This window comes from Centroberyx affinis, unplaced genomic scaffold, assembly GCF_046629955.1.
Source record: "Centroberyx affinis isolate AG114_WGS23_722 - 3 ecotype Tasmania unplaced genomic scaffold, CSIRO-AGI_Caff_v1 ptg004890l_1, whole genome shotgun sequence".
NCBI lineage: Eukaryota > Metazoa > Chordata > Actinopteri > Beryciformes > Berycidae > Centroberyx > Centroberyx affinis.
Genome location: NW_027282396.1, coordinates 15,001 through 35,000, shown reverse-complemented (window position 1 = coordinate 35,000; position 20,000 = coordinate 15,001). Strand labels below are relative to the sequence as shown.

At 40.0% G+C, this 20,000-nt stretch overlaps 1 protein-coding gene across 1 annotated transcript in view; it reads left to right on the top strand.

The window, feature by feature from the left end:
- The first annotated feature begins 6,824 nt into the window (after positions 1-6,824).
- The window catches only part of LOC139666231 (olfactomedin-like protein 2A), a 24,626-nt gene continuing 11,450 nt past the window's right edge, over positions 6,825-20,000 (top strand). The window contains exons 1-2 of the mRNA XM_071545366.1: positions 6,825-7,078; positions 17,784-18,047. Coding sequence (XP_071401467.1) covers positions 7,010-7,078; positions 17,784-18,047 — 333 coding nt within the window. The 5' untranslated portion in view covers positions 6,825-7,009. The remainder of the gene's footprint in view (positions 7,079-17,783; positions 18,048-20,000) is intronic.

Sequence of the window (20,000 nt, the reverse complement as noted above, 5' to 3'; positions counted from 1 at the left end):
TTCTTACCAATATCTGTCATCCAAGAGCTTGTAGGATATATTTCAGTTGGTGAAATCTCTATATCCATCCCAAAGGTGGCTTGACAGTTCTATGTGTTCCACCTGCAGCCTCTAATTTGAACGATGCGGTGCGCATTTCCAAAGCGTGCTGCGCAAGACACACTCTCTACCTACAATACAGATAGTCATGGAGTTCTGGACAAAATCATATCTAACAATACAAATATTCTCAGATGTGGGTTCAAGATTCAAAATCTCATCAAATGGGCAAGATGAAGTGTCTAGTGCAAAGGTTTCTACAAGACCAACAGGTAGCAGGAGGCATCTCTGCGGGTTCATTATTATATTATTATTTTTAAATCAAATCCAGAGAGTATACTTTTGAAATTCAGTGTTCAGAGTCAGAGTCAGTATCTATAAAAGCGTTCACAAGCAAGGAACCATTGAAACAACTCACAAACAAAACACAGTAGTAAAAAGTACATATGCAAAATGATTGTTAATTATATTTATATATATATATACTTTTTTCTGTTACTCTTACAACAGGTGATGTGATCGTCCAACAGTTTGGACAGTTCCTTTCTCTGGAGGCGAGAACTGAACAGTTTCTCTCCTTCCAACTAGGGCTGGGCGACAATTCAATATTATCGTTTATCGTCTTTCAGTGGAATCATATCGTGATGATATGAAGATATTATAATATCGTGACACACATTTCTGCCGTCTAAATTGATGATGACAAGCAAATTTTACTTAAAAACTCTCATAAAATGAGGTATGGTAGGAATATTATTTGAATATTTCTGTTTTGTTTGACATCACACCTAACATTACCATTCGGTTCAATGAGATGAACATTCATTTGATTATTTAACGTGATTTTGCATACATGAACCATATCGTGATATATATTGATATCGAGAAAAATCCTTATGATTATCATGATATTGATTTCAACCATATCGCCCAGCCCTACATCCAACCCATTCAGACGAGGCTGGACGTTTTCTCGCATGGCGTCCTCAGCCAGCCCTACAAGCTACTGCAAACTGCAGTTCATCTCACCTCCAAAACTCACTCAAACCACCAAAACTCTTCATACATGTCTCAAAATAAGCTTGTTGGACCATAACACTGCAACAATTCTCACTCAGAAAGCAGACACTGTCACTCATAACACACTGACCTAAAAAACACTGACAACAGGGAGCATTACATAAATGTTAAACTTTTATCTTTGAAGTATGAATGATTTTTCACATACATCAGTATTTCATTAAAGAATAAGAATAACACCTTTTCACTTTATTGACTGTACTAAAGTATATGTAACAAGAATGAATCAGAAATGTAGCAATTTACTTCAATATCCTTTATTTTGTTCTATATCTTTGCATATAGTAATTTACTTGTGAAAAATAAAAAGTTGAAACAAAAAAAATGTCTTGAAATTCCAGGGCTGCAATAATACGGTAATTACAACAAAAAAAACAAAAAAAACATCAACAACATGTAAAGTTTTGTCTGTTTGGTAACGAGACTAAAAGCTTTCAGCTGTGTTTGGAATGATTATTATTTCATTTGATTGTAAATATTCTGCTAAGATTTTCTATATATGCTAAGATATTTCTATATATATATATACTGTATATATCTATATATACCATATTGAAATATGGTTACTGCAGAAATGTAATGAAATTTGCCATCATTCTGTTTTGAATGTGTTTTTAACAGTTTTGAAAACAGTGTGTTCGAATTTGAAAAATGTGCTGCAGATATATAGTGTTTTGCAGCTGGTGGAGTATGAATGAGAAGAGAGTTCATGGATTTTGGAAAATGTGCTCATTGAATGCATTTTGTGTGAAAGCAATGAAAAATGATTCACAGTTTGGTTCACATAGACTTCTGTTTCGCTGACTGTGTGAAGAGTTTTGACCATGTGACTTCAGTTTTGACCAATGCATGTTAGCAATCGGAAAAAAAAAAACTGTAATAAAGAAGTGGAGACATGCAACAAGGAGGCTTTTGTCGCACAGAGACTCGTCTGTGACTAAGTCAGCCTACATGGAGGAGTCACCAAGGTCCCTCTGACAAAGGAGCTCCTCGGCTCCGCGGCATCAGCCAGGTCAAGAGACAGAGCTCATCTTGACTGAGAGAAAAGGGGGGGGGGGGGGGGGGGGGGAGAGTCAGATGCACTGGGCCAGAAGAGGAAAGCTGTCCAGAAAGCTGACCTAGAGGGACTGAAAAAGAAAAGGAAGACCACGCTCGAGGGCAGTGCTGCTGGGAGTCTGATGGTCCAGCACGGTCCAACACACTCGGGACGGGGCCATGAAGAGAAGACGGCAGAGATAAAGGGCAGTGATGCAGATATTGCGGCCAAAGGAGCAGAGCTGAGTAGGATGTAACTGTAACAGGAGAGACAGACGGACACACACACACACTCTAAACTTAGCAGGGCAGGTCGCTCGGTAGGTTTAAATAACTGCAATAAGACAGATTTTTTTTTTTTTTTTTACTATGCACTTGAAGCACTTTATCTAGTGGGTCGTTTGATATTGCTGCTAATTCCCCTACACGTGCTATCCATGGTGTTCTTATGTGTTGGCGTTTATTTTATTCTACCCATTTGTTTTATGCTTTTATGATTATTTTATGGCTTCGATGTTTTTTTTTTAATGTATTATGTGTTTTTTTTTTTTTTAAGTGAGTGGTGTTCTATGTGTTTGTCTGTATTTAAGTGAGCTCACTAAGACAAATTCCAATCAACTCTGTAGATATGGCAATAAAGTATTGAATCTTGAACACACTTTGAGTTGGACATTTAGGGCAGTTTAAGCTCATATATTGTTCTATATTCTATTGCACTAATAGTTCTATTGCACAATTATAAATGTCAAGAGTCTTGTAAGTGTTCAAAGGAATGTTAATAAATTCTTGTACTTTTAAAATAATTCTAAGACTGTTATTTACCTATATATCACTACTTGTTCTTTTGCTAGTATGGCAGTGAAATTGGTATTAAATTGCATTCAAAGTGTTCTTAAAAAGGTCTTAAAAAGTCGTAAATTTAACTTGTTGAAACCTGCAGATACCCTGATACAGATAGCCTATTCTGATAGATTTTCTTAGATTTCCTAGTCTGTACCACATTTATACACTTAGTAGCCATTTCTGATACATTTTCCTACACTACAGGATGGGCTACCCACGTCTTTAACACATTTATACAGGTAGTAGCCTATTCTGATACATTTTCCTAAGGGTTACTCTAGTTTGCACCACATTTCTACAGGTAGTAGCTTATTCTGACACATTTTCCTAAGAGACTGGATGGGCTACCCAAGGCTTTAACGAGGAAACACTTTATTTATATATCACCTTTCAAACAAGTCAAATGCAATTCAAAGTGATTGACAAAACGTAGGATGTTAAAAATGGATTTAGAGACTAATGCACACCAAAACAACCAAAAAAAACCCCAAAAAGTTAATTGAATAAGACAACAATAAAAGATGGGTAGGTAAGATAAAAGATAAACAATAAAAGATAATACAAGCAATAAAAATAACAATAAAAATAAAATTATGAAATACTACACAAAATAAATTGATTACAGCCTAGTAAAACAGTAAAATGTTAATAAAATAAATAGAATAAAATAGATAATAATGATCAACAGTAAAATGTTGATAAAACAAAATAGAAAAAAAATAAAATAAAATAAATAAAATAAGTATAAATACTAAAACCATAAAATTATAAAACACTAGGCCTGCATAAAAGCCAGAATGTATAGAAAAATAGATACATAGAGGAAAAATACAAGAAATATATAAATATACAGTACTGTGCAAAAGTCTTAGGCACCCTAGATTTTTTATATAAATTTCTTAGAAGTCTTAGATGTTTATTTGTTTTCTGCATTATTGTGTCAGTAGACTGGGGTTTATTGTAATTTTTTTATATTCAGAAACTTTTCATTTCATTAGTTTTGAAAGCATCTTCGCTTTATGGATTTCTTTGACATATGCCTAAGACTTTTGCACAGTACTGTATATAGTAAAGATTCTTTACTACAGTATATTTATATATTTCCTCTATTTTTGACTTGACTGATTATGATTTGCTACCAGCTGTGTATCCTACTATTTAACCATGTACTCAAGTATTTGCACTACTGATGTTGAAAAAGACCCTTTAGGGTCGAAACATTGATTAAATATCCTATATCCTATGGCTGGTAGCCTATTCTGATACATTTTTCTAACAAACAGTCTTTACCACATTGATACAGGTAGTTGCCTATTGTGATACATTCTGACCTGACAGGATGGGGTTATTTTTCTCATCGACATGATGGGCTACTCTAGTCTGTACAACATGTATAGCCTACAGGTAGTAGCTTATTCTGACCTATTTTCCATCAGCCAGTAACACCAGGATTCACCCTCCTCTCCATCAGCCAGTAACACCAGGCTTCACCCTCCTCTCCATCAGCCAGTAACACCAGGATTCACCCTCCTCTCCATCAGCCAGTAACACCAGGCTTCACCCTCCTCTCCATCAGCCAGTAACACCAGGCTTCACCCTCCTCTCCATCAGCCAGTAACACCAGGCTTCACCCTCCTCTCCATCAGCCAGTAACACCAGGCTTCACCCTCCTCTCCATCAGCCAGTAACACCAGGCTTCACTCTCCTCTCCATCAGTTTGAGAGGAGAGGAAAGAAAGAAAAATGACCTTTATTTTGACTGAAGGAGGAAACATGTCATCTCTTTTGGGGGGAAAGTATGTTCTTAGCCTTTATTTAACAGTGCACCTTTAGAACAAGAGTCAATAGCACCTTCTTAAAGCGGATGCTTTCAAGTAGGATGTTACAAAATTGCAGCCATTGTAATTTATGCAGCGTATTTATCTAATGAAAATGGTTAGAATCTCTTATATTTTGATGTAATATCACTGTTATTTATATTTCAAATAAATAAAATTGTAATATTGTAAATTGTACTAGATACTTGAGAATGCAAGCATGTTTCACTTGACATTGCATTAGAACTAGCGATACTAATGAACATAGTCACAACAGAAACCTAGAAATATTTTAATAGAATTTATTTGAAGTTTATTTATGGGTATAGTCCATGCAAAAAGCAATGAGTCTGACGCGAATAAATCTCGAATAAGTCTAATAAGTCGAATAAGTCTACTTTCTCACTCCAATTGAGTCTAATGACGGTGACGTCAATGTAAAGGAGCATTTCAACTACTTGGAATCTATTAGGCTATAGGCCTACATAAGAAACCATAGGAAATCTAAAGTTTTATAATAATCAACAAATATGACTATAGTACAAATTAAATATTCAATATTTCAATTAACATTATTAGCTATCAACATTATTTCAAATATACAAATTACAAATATATCAAAATATCTTTTCCCCTAGAATGGCTCTTACAACACATAACTGATGTTATTTTTTCTCAGATTGTAACAGTTGGTCAGTTTGCAGAAATTAAGATTGTCATCTTTCTGCACACGATAAAGAATGTAACACAGGCTTATTGCAATAAGCCTTCAAAATGCAGCTTTTTCCTCATTGGGGTTGGTCATACTCTATAGTTGACATACCTCGCCGACTGGTCATTAAACTGACCGTCGGGACACGTAGTTACAACGTCATATGAATAATAATCTTGAGGCGGGGGAGCGGAGGTAATAATGTTCCCACCACAGAACGTAACGACAACGTCTTCAGATGGGAAATCGTGAAATGACCAAAAAGTAGATCGATAGATTACGTCGCTGGTTCGTCACGTATTCACTGGGGAAGGGAGTGGACTGTATATTAGCGATAATCCAGATGATGGCGCTCTTGAATATCTGATTAATTTCATTATCCTATATGCAAAGTTTTTTATTCACAAACAAAAGTTTTCTAAATTACTTCCTAAGATCTCACCTTAGAACTGAATTCTCTACTTAAATCACTCAGTCTAGTAAACAACAAAAAAAGTAATAAGCTATTGAAACATTATGGAACTTTTCCCCCTGAAACCTCTGACTAAATATGTTTATATTTGTGTATATGTGTACTACTGTTTCTTATTTTTATGTAATTGTCTTTCAAATTTTTCCCTCTATGTTCAGCATATACATTTGTGTCCTTAAATTTGGTATGTGTGCTGCTATTGTTTACCTGAATGTTTGTATATTATCCCTTTGTTAATAAAATAAAAAATAAATAAATAAATAAATAAAAAAGACTGTATATTAGCTGGAAGCCAGGCTGCAGTTGTAATGTAATACAGTAAACGGCCACAAGATGGCGATATAGGCCTTTTTAAATTCCAGTGACTGTGTTGACCATGTTGACGGGCTGCTCTCTTTTTCCCCAACACTTCTGAACCGTGTTCTGAACTTACACATTTAGTTTCCAGTGCAAACATTCCACTGTGGGAACATAATGAAAATGTGAAATATTCATAAATAATAATAATAAAAGATAGGCTTACATAAGAAGATGAATGGGTGAGAGGATCATATGGGACATTATTATTCCTGAAACATAATTTTCATTATATTTTTCTTTTTTCTTTTTTTTGACTGCAAAGGAAATCGGATAAGCCGCTGCTGTGTTGTCTCTGGCCTAAATCCACTCTGTACAGAGTAAATAAAGACTGTGTGTTCAGATGAAACCCCGCCCCTCTGTTGGAGGACAGCGGATGACAGATGATGCGCACACTGCGCCCGAGTTCAAGACACGGTGCGCGTCGCGGACAGGGCGCACACTACAGCATCCATCCATCCGACCATACATCCATACATCCACTCATCTCTTACATCCATACACAGAGAGACACCTTCCTGCACTGGTGGCAATGGAGTTAAAGTAGGCGCATTTGTCCGAAAGTCACACCTTATGGATTGAATACAGTGGCTGTGCTTTTTTTTTTGGGGAGGATTTCGACATTTTCAAACAGGAGAGAGAGAGAGAGAAAAACATGTGGAGATACACGAACTTGTTCGCTTGTCTTCTGGTTTTGTGTAAGGATGGCACCGCTCAGAGCAAGGTAAGAGAAAGCCTAAAAAAAAAAAAAAAAAAAAAACATGTTTAATTTAAATGATCTGCCTTGTTAGAATAAACTGACAGGATTATTAAGCACTTTACTAATTACTTTGGGGGGAAATTGTAGTGCATTGTGTTTTATTGCTGTATTGAATTGAAGTGTGTTTTCCCTGGTGAATCATGTATGCCAAACGTGGTTAGAGGCTTGGCAATGTTTCATCCCCAAAAGATCCTCTCATAACATTCCCCCCCCCCCCCCCCCCACCCACTCCCCTACTCCCATTCCACTGAACAGCACCTCTTCCCTCTGCTTTGTACACATGCTGCATTGGTGCCTTTGCCTCAGACAAATAAGTGACTTGACCAATAACCGACATTTCCCCCCCCGGGCCAGACCGTGAAATTTTCTGTCTAAAAGTAGGCAGATGTTTCAGGTTATGTGTCATCTTTTACGATTTGAGCTAATCCCCCCCAATGAGGGCTTTGGATTGGGACTGGGTGACATCAGTAACAACAGGTTTAATGTAATGATAGCTCCAGCGTGGGGAGGCCTGGTGCCAGTTCAGGGCAGACTAGGGGGAAGAGATGGCACCCAGCGGGGTAACAGTAATATCTGGCTGGGCTTGTTTGTACAGCTGCTGGACTCCGGTAACCCCCTCACTCTCCCACAGCCTAATCCAGCTCTGCACACAGGCCAGGGTGGATGACTGCACCCCCCCCCCCCCCCCCCCGCCTGAGGATAAAATATATGTATACAGTATATATGAACACCGGAGGCGCTGACGCCAATGTCGGGCCAAGTATGGTGTATAACTACCAACAACTGTCTGCTCTGGATACAGGGGTCAACTGTTTTAGGCTGACACTAGTAGCAGCAGTAGCAGTAGTAGAAGTAGTTGTAGTATTAGTAGTGGGAGTGATAGGAGTACTAGTAGTAGTCAGTGGTGGAAAGTAACTAAGTACATTTACTCAAGTACTGTACTTAAGTACAATTTTGAGATACTTGTACTTGATGCTACTTTATACTTCCACTCCACTACATTTCAGAGGGAAATATTGTACTTTCTACTCCACTACCTTTATTTGACAGCTTTAGTTACTTTTCAGATGGAGATTTGACACAATGGATAATATAACAAGCTTTTAAAATACAACACATTGTTAAAGATGAAACCAGTGGTTTCCAACCTTTTTGGCTTTTGACGTCTTACAAAAAGCAGTGTGTAGTCGGGTCACATTTCAGATGTCTATGAGTTGTTAACAGCTCCACCAAGTAGTGATTTTTCCCTCTAAACCTCACATGGTTTCATTTCAATAAATGTTCAAATGATCCAATATTTCAGCAAAAATCAAAGATTAGAGAAAAAGTCCAAAAACTGAAAACAGATTTGTGTATCAGAACTTTGTCTTTTCTTCTTTCCTCTCCCATTAATCATCTCACGACCCCTCAGATTTATCTGGTGACCCTTTGGAGGGGCCCGACCCCTAGGTTGGGAACCACTGGACTAAACTAGCTAACTGTATATAAAGTAGTTCAAACTAGCTCCACCTCCAGCAGCTACAACAGTAACATGCTGCTTACACACTGATGCTTCAGTATTAATAATCTAATGATGTCATATATAATAAAATATCAGTCAGAGGGACCAAACCACTACTTTTACTTTAATACTTGAACTACATTTTGCTGCTAATACTTATGTACTTTTACTTAAGTAGGATTTTTCATGCAGGACTTTTACTTGTAATGGAGTATTTTTACATTGCTGTATTGGTACTTTTACTTAAGTAAGGGATCAGAGTACTTCTTCCACCACTGGTAGTAGTAGTAGCAGTACTTGCAGTGCTAGTTGCAATAGTAGTAGTAGGCTAGTAGTAGTAGTAGTAGTAGTCATGGAAGTGGTAGTAGTGGTAGTAGTAGTTTAGACAGCTGTCAATTAAACACCTTCATCAAAACCTTATGAGGTTCATTTATAGTATACAATAGGGTTTGACCAATATGGGTTTTTTGAAGGTGGATACTGATACCAATATATTGGTATTGAAGCTGTCAATAGCTGTTTTTTTGTGCTGACATTCAACAGTTTTCACATAATCTCACAAAATTACAAGTATTCAGTGTTTCCCCCAGACTTTTGTTATTGTCAGGGTGGAAAAGCCTCTAAACCAGCATTTAGACCATCATGGACACTAAACATTTGCACAAAATAAAACATATTCATTCCTATTTGTGCAATCGAAATGCCTCATTAGAATCACTTCAGGTTAAGGTCTTCCCATAGACAACAAGTCTAGTACTGATCAATTCTACAATAAATATGTAATCTAAACAAACTGCATCATATCCACCATATCAGAGGTGGCTGACTGGTATGATTTTTATCCAAAGGCCAATATCAGCTCAGTCTAGCTTCAAGTATACAGTATCAAACTGATGTAAGTCATATGAGGATAGGGACTTCTAAGAGGAAAAAAGCAGAAAATAATGCTTTTCTGAAAATCTCATTTCTGAAGATTGATTTTTATTTATAGTGGTGGTTGTTTTCCTCATGATGATCACCAACCGGAGGTCATATAGTCAACCCACCTTCTACATCAATGCATGTTAACCACGTCTCTCCTCACAACAACACGGCATGGCCTAACAGTATACAGTCTGCCACAGCTCCCCTAAGGTCCGGTCTCGTCTGTTGGAGATGCCTGGGCACGGTCTCCCGAGCCAAACTGGTGGCACTGGGGATTATTGAGAGACAAAGAGCCGCTCAGAGGAGGGCACGGAGGGCACCGCAGGGTGGCGTGGGAACCGGCGTCTACACCTGCCTCCTGTTTTGGTTGTAAACAAACCCCAGGAATACCGCCGCGAGGTCGACTGGAGGCCAGGGAGATGGAGAAAGCGGACCGGGATGCTCTGTCTGCCTGTGAAATGAAGGAGACAGCGGTATTGATCTGGCACTTAGACTGACTCTTAGGGTTAGAGATTTGCCACTATGGCCACCCAGGTTAAAGATGTATGGGTACTGGCACTTTGGATAAAATGTCAATAACACTTTCGCTTCCATAAATGTGCTTACAATGCACATATAATAATGCCACGACAAGTAAAGTGTTTCCAAAACATCCATCAAACGGCATTTGTTATGCCATGATATGTTGAGAAGACTTCATCTAACTGGGAATGTCATATAGGACTTGATGAATCAACAAGAATATCAGTCTACAGAAAGCTGAGCCTCCCTGTTTGTGGATAAAACAAGGCTTCAAGATGTTGGAAGTGAGGGAAACTAAGCCAGTGTTTCTCAACATGGGGTCCGGGGACTGCCAGGGGTCCTTGAGGGGGTTCCAGGGGGTCCCCAGCAAACAGATGAATTGTTAAACTTCACTGTTATTTAATTTACAAGTTAACACAGTTAGAGAATGTAGAAGAATGACTGTTTTGATCATAGTTTCACTGTTATCTCTCTACCTGCAATACAGATAGTCATGGAATTCTGAGGGTTAGGGTTAGGGTTAGGGTTAAGACACTTTAACTCCAAAAATCATACAAAATCATAACAATAAAAATATTCTCAGATTTGGGTCCAAGAGACAAAATCTCATCAAATGGGGGTCTGTGGCTCTGATGTGGACTAAATTAGGGGTCCTTGATATGAAAAAGGTTGAGAATCACTGAACTAAATAATAGAACGGACAGGTTCATAACATGCACCAAAAAATGGAGTTATGATGATGAAGACTATCTAAAAACAGTGGTCATGGTGTGGGTGTAGATGAGTTTATCATTCCAAATTTAGGACACAGTAAACTGTCTTGTCTTTTGTCTCTACTCTACTACTAGCCAGCAGGCTAATGTTCATGTTAATATGCGACTAGTAGCCACTACTAATGCTAGCTTCTATTAGTTACGTTAGCTTGCTAATCAGATGTGTTCATAAGACAGTGATGGTTAGCTGACCATATACTATGTCTAGCTAGCTAACAAGCTCATATCAGCACAAAATGATCAGTTTCCAGTCAAAAATAGCACAGACATTAACCATGTCTATTCAACAAGTTGTACATTTATGCAAGAAGTAAGCTGTTCAGAGCCATTGTTGCCAGATTTGGGTCAGAGAGATGAAATCTCATCAAAATGGGGGTCCGTGGCCCTAATGTGGAATAAATTAGGGGTCCTTGATATGAAAAAGGTTGAGAATCACTGCTCTATAGGAAGTATATGTTATTATCATGGCAAGCTTTCAGAATATGCCTTATTTATAGTATAATTACCTATTGCGTGCCCCTCCAAGTATTAAAATAACAGGACTGGGCAATTGGTCAATTGTATTCGCGTGAAATATCACTCAATGATCCACGATGAGGCCCCGCCAGCCCAGCATCTCCTTCGAACATCTGTTGTACAACAAGATCATCTGGGGAGAAAGTATTGGCTACATCTGTCATTCCATTCATGGCTGAGGTCACCAGACACACACTAATAATTAGGGAGGTAGCTGTTTGTGGCTGTGAATGTATTATTGTATGGGTTTTATTAAGGGTGCTTGATTGACAGCTTGAATCTGTGCTGTAGGTATGCGCATTAGGGTTTTGCTGATATGGGTTTTTGAAGGCTGATGCCGATATTTTTAGGCAGACGTTGCAGATAGCTGATATTTTGCGCCGATATTCAAATGCCACATATTGCAGATGTTCAGTGTTTACCCCATTGTATTCTTGTCAGGGTGGAAAAGCCTCTGAAACAGCATTTAATCCCATCATGAGACACTAAAACGCTCCACCACACCTATTCAATGGTGTCGGAATGAAATAAAACGTGCAAAGAAAATCAAATTTCATGTCAGGTTTTACAGACTGTTTTTCTGTAGCTGTGGTCAGCGAGGAACCTCCATCAGATCAGAGGTGGACGACTGACTGGCCGATATCCCATATTTAATGAAAGGCCAGTATCGGCCAATATATATATCGGTCTAACCCTAGTGTGCATCCATCTCTCTACTCTCTTTCTCTCTCCTTGTTCTCTCTCTCTCTTCTTTGTCTCATGATGTGCTGTGATGACAACTGAACAGTTCAGAGAGTATCTGGACACATAAACAGACCCAGTAGGAATGTAGATGTGTACCCCCAAAAGCAGCGAGTGCTTAATACACTTTGTGTTCGGCTAATTAACATCCCGGCGCTAATGTCAGTGTTTTTGCTCGGGGTCTGAGCCACCGATCTCATGGTTCATCTCCAGACCGAAGGCTTAGATTTCCCCCCTTTGTACTCCAGGTTAATCTTTGCAGTGGCACAGTAAGACTGTTTATCATAAGCACCGCTAATTAGATTAAGAATCAGGCGGACTCTCTGGACCGGAAACTGGACCCCAATTTTGGTCTGGAGAGCTTTGACTGGAGAATTTAAAGAGCTAGTCCCATCCTAAAATCATAAGCTTGATGGGTTTAGGCTGAACATGGGTTGGTATTCGTGCTGCAATTTGCGTATAAAACATTTCAAAAAGTGGGAGGTCAAATTTCATGCGTGTCATAACAGGAATTATAGCACTAAATTTTGTGCTTTACCATGCAGTGGAAAGGTTGGAACACGTCTGAATATTTGAGCTTTGCCAAAGGATACCTGATTTGTCAAAGCTGTCACAATTGCTCTTTCGCCATACAGCTGTCCCAGTAATTACCAGCTGACAAAACACTAAAAAGGAGAGGATTTCCTTGTTTATATGAACCAAGGCTGCAGATACAACAGGCTAGCGCTACTGAAACACTTAATGAATCGCTAAAGCTAACAAGGGCTTTAAAATGCACCGGCCATTGTGTAACACGTCTTGTGTTTTTAGCAGTAGTGGAGTTTCCCTTCATCAGTGTCAGAGTGTTTCAGCGATCGATCTAATGGAGCTTTCTGCAGTGTGCGCTAGGCCCCTTCCTCCTGTTTTCCAGACACGAGTTTGTGTGTGAGTCCTGTTCTTGTTGACCTGAAACTTGACTGCACTTGAGAGGTCAAAGCCAAAGACTCAAAACTCAAAGCATGCGCTAAATGCCCCGCACTCTTCGTTATTAGCGCTCGGGAGTTGTGTTGCCTGTTCTCATGCTGGTAGGTCATGCTGTGTGAGTCGACAGAAGACTCCGGTTTTTCTCATCGCCAGAATGATTTAGAGTTTTCATAATGAGAACGGATGATGGCACATCTTGCTCCAGCAGAAAAGCGTACGAGGTAATGGTCTAGTCCTTGTTGGCTAAACACAACAAAGACAGACAAAGTATGGCGGAGGCACCACACTAAATCTGGCTGGAAATTCTCAGACTTCTCCATCCTGAGGGACTTAAAGCATCTTAAGCTGATGTTGCTATGGAGCAGTCGGGGTTTGGCCGGCTGTGGCTGGGGTTGAACAATACAGCGCAGCAAGGCCGCAGGCATAACCTCTCCTAGAGACGTTTAATCTGCTAATCCACTCTGTTTTCATGTGGCTGTAGCATTTGTCAACCCGCTGCCTTTTCGCTTGACATGGGTCAGGATCGGCCCGGCCCTGCACGCAGGAGTCCTGCCCCATAATCAGACCCCTCCCAGTGCGTCTGCAGTAATGGTGGGTAAAGCACCCCCCGACCCCCCATCCCCCACTCCCCCCACCCCTGTCACTCAACCTGCATTCCTTCACTAATGAGCTCTCCACCACCACCACCTCCACCACTCCTCTCCCTTTACCTCCCCAAGCCTGGTGCTGCACTTCCAAAAAAAACATCCATCTTAAAGGTATAATATGTAACATTTCCGCATTAAAATATCTAAAAACGACTAGACCTATGTTATATATTTTTTTTAGTTGTGTACATGTGTACTACCAAATGTTTCCAACAATGTTCAAACCCAGAGAAATCCGTAATTTTATTCAAGGTAACAGTGCGTTTCATTTGGTCGCCTGTCAATGGCGTCATATCCCCTTTACCCCCTAACTTCCGGGGAAACACGGGAAACACCAGATGATACGTCAGAGAGTGAGGAAGGAAGTCGGCCAACTAGCTGGCTAGCCACTCTAGCCGCTCTGTTGTTTTTTTCATTCTATTGTTTTTATCGCTCACTCGTGACGGATCACGATTATTCATTCCCATTTGCTGCGCGTTCTGTCGCCAAAGCTGTCCCCGTAAGAAAACACCCATGATCCCACACTACTTCACGACGTCATCAAACTACATCTTTTGTTATTGTTTTGATTGAGAGACCCCTGGCGGCAGAAATTACATACTGTGCGTTTAACATGTCATTTAATCTTGACATCAGCATTTCAACTTCTGTATATTCTTAAAACAAGCAAAAACAAGTCAATAGGGTGAGAAAGTTTCCATTGTTTCAAGAATTTTCTCAGATCCACTCACAACATCTTGAATTTAGGACTGATCACTTTGTTTCAGATAATGTCTCACAATTTGAGAGAAATTATTGAAAAAACTCCAGAAGAAGAAACTACATTGTAAACGTAGTTGAAGCGTGAAAGCGCATATAAGATCTTTTGAAAGGCACCATTAAGATTTTGCTCAAAGACGTTGGCCATTCAGAATCATCATTTAAAGACTGATCTTGTGTTTTACATACATGGGCCAGACAAGACCATCAGACAGACCGGGAGGGTCCACCACCATGCTCTGAAGTTCATAGAGCAGATCAAATCAGAGAACGCTCCAATTATACGGGGACTTTAGGGTGCAAAGGTGCCAGCTTTGGTGGATTAGTCTTACAACTGGAGCAATTTGCACTTGCAATTGGTGATGAAGGACGTATTAGCTTGCCCAGTGCTCTTTCTGAGGGATTGAGGAACTTTATTTTGCGTACATTTCTTTGTGAACAAGACGAAAACTGTACGCTCTTAGCTCAAGCAAGGTGCACAAAATGCGCAGATTGCCCTCGCAACGCAATATTATACCTGGACCTCAGTCTCTACAAATGGATTCTCCATATTTCTTTAAATACTACTTCCTAGTTTCAGTCAGATTTAGTGCAGGACTGGACCAAAACAATGTCCAGTTGAGACATGCCCCTATCAAGCTACAACGTGGCATTGGACAGGCTCAGAGAAAGCCACGTTTCAAAGCGATAGGACAGAGTCAGGCAGATTTCTTTAATGAAGAATCTCTGTGATGCTGCATTCTTCTACTGCCGTAAGTGGTACCACATGTGGGCCCTGGGGTTTATAGAGATCCCTAAATCTCAGCGGGGAGAGATGACAGCCTAAACCCCCTCCGACACAGGATCTGAGAGCCAAGCCTGAAAGGTGAGGGAGATGAGCTCAGCATCAGTAAAGTGCATCCCATGGACCGAACATAGGAGAGGCGGGCAGAGAAACGGACTAAGCACAGCAATAACCAACATAGCCACAATTTAGACACTTAGCCAAGCAATCATTTGACAGATGGCGACGTGCCGGAGGTTGCTAAGTTCAACATCAACCCACGAGTTCAAGATTTTTCACAATATGACATTACAGGATGGTAAAAAGTAATATAAAACTAGTTTTAGAAGCTTTTTTGAACTAGATATAGGTCCTGATTTCACAAAACAATGCAGGTAGCATCTATGGACAATTCCGGACGTTCAACTTTCATTACTTTCATTACCTCTGCCAAGGAGGTTCTGTCTGTCTGTCTGTCTGTCTGTCTGTCTGTTAGCAGGATTACGGAAAAATTACTGGCCCGATTTTCATGAAACTTCGTGGAAGGGTCAAGGAAGAACCCATTAAATTTTGGAGCGGATCCGGATCCGACACACGAACAGGCAATAATAGCACGAACCTTGGCGGAGGTCTGCGCTCTCCGAGTCCGAGTGCTAGTTTTGGTTCTGTGTTTTCAACGTTGGTTCAGGCTGTCGTATCAACATCTTTTCAACATCAAAATGTTTCCTGGGAGCCAAGACTCTTATCTAGACCAGCTTACAGCGACGGAGCAGGAAAGGAGCCGTTCGAAGGGACCCCTGGTTGTTGCAAATCTAACCTGGATCAAACCTGTGACCTTTCAGCTACAGGACGGTCTCTTTAACAACAGACCCACCCATCCAGTGAATGAATGTCTAATAGGAAGATGGGTCTTGACAGATGTAGTGGAGGAATACTCAGAGCTTTCAGTGGAACGAGGTCTGCCAACTCACCATCACCACCTGAACATTTCATCAGTAAAGCAGTAAATCTGTGTAGCTGTCAATACTATCGGCTTATGTATGCCAGTGTGTGCTTGTCTCATATAGGTACCGGTTATTAAATAACCTATGACTATGGCCTGCCAAAGCTCTCTCCTCTTACATGGGGCATGCAGCCATCCAAGCCCAGCTGGCGATGGGGAGTTTGCATGAGTTTTTGGCTTTCATCTGAGTCACAACGACTAACATTCAAAAGAGGGGAAGCATGCGGTTATTTTTCAAGATCTCTTTCCTTCCCTTGCTTTTGTTTCCCCCTCCTAAAAAACGGATTTATTATTCATTGAAGTCCACCGGGGGTTAGACTAATGGAACGGGCGACTGGAATGACTCTCGGCAGACTCAGACTTCACTGCCAGGGGAAGGACGGCCCAGATCAGCATATATCTTCATAAGCTGCTAGGTTTCATGGGGTTGGATAAATATGAAGGCCAATCCTGGACATTGATCACCAGGTCAGATGGGTTAAATTCTCTGGCTGTATGCCTGAAGAAACATTTCCACATTATGCATATCTGAGATACTTCACCTGCGTTAATGAAGAGCCTGTCTGTTAGTGGCATTTAACACACAAAACGTATATAGTATATATAAGTGTATAGTATAGCATTGCAGATACTGGTATCTCCCATAAATTTGGGGAGGTACCAGTATCTGGTACCTGTATGTTTTAGGGATGGGACGATATGCTTATCTCACAATACGATTCCATACGCAATATGAGGTTCACGATTCAATGCAAACACGATACAATGTAAGTAAGTAAGTTCAATGACAACTAATTCTAACAGAAGCTGTGCAGAATTCTGTTTATTTCTGAGCCACAAATCTTTCTAGCGATGGCACTGTAAAAAATAATTTTGCTAATCTTGAAGCGTGATACAACAATGCAATACATGTGAATGCAGGTTTTTCTACATAATTTAGCTATCAGCATTAAAAAAAATAATAATTTAATGTTGAAAAATGAGATGATAATGGTCAGAATGTGTTTCAGATTTAATAAAATGAAAATGTTTGCCAATGTGCAACTTGATTTGTAGGCCGCAGATGCTGCCAGGGGCAGAGAGAGAAGATAAATGTCGTACTTAAGCAGAAGCACAGTTGCTTTGCTGAAACTGAACTGAAGTCGAAGTAAAACTACTGGTGTTAAATCTACATGAGTAAGAAGTTGCTCATTGAAAATGCTATTGAGGTACTTTGAGGACATTGTTGCATATGATCTTTCCCATACAGTGCAGAGTTTGAACCAGATTGTTTTAATTTAAAGAAAAAATCATAAAGTACATAACCAAAGTCAAGCCTGAATCGACAACATGATTGCAGTTGGCCATTTTCCGGTGCAATGATGCTTATTGAGAGCCGACATTTGTATTCTGTAATGGATGCAATTTAAAATACATAAGTCAAATGACCTTTCGGCTTATGGATCGATGCCCGGACCGGCTGGGAAAACGAGGGTGGGAAAAGTGATTCAGCTTCTTGATGATCTGGAAATGTAATATTCCGCCCTCTCTCTCTCTCTCTCTCTCTCTCTCTTTCAGATCTTCGGGGAGACCGAGCCCGTTCGGATGACGTCGGAGGGCTCGGACTGCCGCTGCAAGTGCATCATGCGGCCTCTCAGCAAGGACGCCTGCCTGCGGCTGCGGAGCGGCGCCGTCCGCGTGGAGGACTTCTACACGGTGGAGACGGTCAGCTCCGGGTCCGACTGCAAGTGCTCGTGCACGGCCCCCCCGTCCTCGCTCAACCCCTGCGAGAACGAGTGGAAGATGGAGAAGCTGAAGAAGCAGGCCCCCGAGTTGCTGAAGGTGAGGTGGGGAGGCTCAGAGTGATAATTGGTGACATTTTCATCCAAGTAAATGTCCGTTTGACTGATGTAACATAATAGTGATTCAGCCTATAGCCACTTCATGAAAGCTTTAACATTTGCTGTTGGTGTCTGGTAGCTCTTTCCTGGAAAAAAAATCCTCTGGTACACAGGAAGTGATGAGTTTTTGAAAAAAAAATCCTCATTTCAAGATCCTCTCAAAAACGAGAGGATCTTACCACTACAACTACACTGTAGTGGAACACAGGATCAAGACAAAATATGATGAAGCTTTATTGATCCCCTTAGGGAAATTAGGGTGTTGCAGCAGCAAAAGCAATAGGATTCAGCAAGAAAAAAGACAAAAAGAATTATGAAATAAGCAATAAAAAAGTAAAAACTCAACATGTTTTTAAAAATATTTTAAAAACAGGCTTTACTGACAAAAAGGTTTTCGAAACATCTCAGAACGGAGAGGATGAACTCACTAAACTTGTTAAATGGTTCGACAAATTCATTGAAATGCTAGGATATGCCAATCCCAGTGGCACCTACATAGGCATGTGTCATTGGAGAGGAGCTGTATCTGATTTACCTTGTTGTGTGCTAATGGGGAATATCTCCGAAAGATGTAAAAGTCCAAGTGGCCGACAAAAATAGTCCTATCCAAAATGGGCCGTGTGAAGCCAGATAATAGCTTTGGCAGAAATACCCCTATAAGTAAACAACACAGCAGCAAGCTAAAATAAAACGTTGAGTGGAGTAAAGACAGCTGTGCTAAAAGCTTGTTATAATCAACAAAGATACTTAAAATGGACATAACTAGGGTTATGGACTAGAGTATAATGAAAGTACAACATAACAAATTAATAAAGGTAAAATCTTTTCAAAATCTTTTCAGTGTGCATTCTTCCTTTACTTCCTTAAAAAAAGTGTCTTTTGGTGCCGTAAATGAGAGAAATGAATACAAATAGGCCTTTGTGTATGAAAATTAAAACATAAATAAAATGATGACTTACAACCCCTGACCTGTCGTGAAGTGCCACTGGAGCGGACTGACATCAACACAGGTGTGTGCCCTGAATGCATCCGCCCTCCTCTCAAAACCCCCTCCGGTTTAAAGGTATAAAAGGTCATCGCTCAGCTCCCTATGGCCTGACTATAGCTGTATGTCATCTAACATCTTTCGAGAACATGTGAGCACCTCTCCGCACATCAGAAGAAGCACGCTATGCACCATATGGGACGAAGAAGCAGATCCAGATGTGTATCCAGTTTTAACTGTAGATTAACCCGATAAATCTCCAAAGAAAAAGATTAAAGTGCAAAGGAAAGGCAAAATATAAGACATATCATAGGCCAAGATATTCCTTACACACCTAGGCTATATGTTTTGGGGGATCCATCGCCGCTAAGCAACCTCCCGACTGGATTCACACAGCAATTATGTTGGGTAGGAAGATGATTGTTAAAGAGTGGAAATCTATTAATTTACCTCCAGCACATGTATGGTTCTCTCATCTTGGAATTGTAGCAGTTTATGAGAAATTGTCTTTTAGGATTAATAATCAGGTAGATAGATATAGTCTGAAATGGAACAGATACCTTAGTCACATTAAAGGCCGTTGAAATCTCTCACAATCAGGTAGCAGCCCTTTTATTTGCAATTTATCTGTATTTCCTAACACATTGAATAAGCTTCACATTGCTATGGCCCTGAACCCCTATATATATATATATATATATTTTTTTTTTTTTTTTTTTTAAATGTATGATTTAAGTTCTTTTCTCTGTCTCTACAATTGCCCATTGTTAAAGGTTGTTATGTCTGTTTAACAACCAAATAAAGTGTTGATCATAAAAAAAGTGCAAAGGAAAGGCCCAAAATACATGTGCAGGACTCAACGGTCCAACAGTCCGGTGTTTCAGCCCTAATTGAAAGCATCCTGCTGCC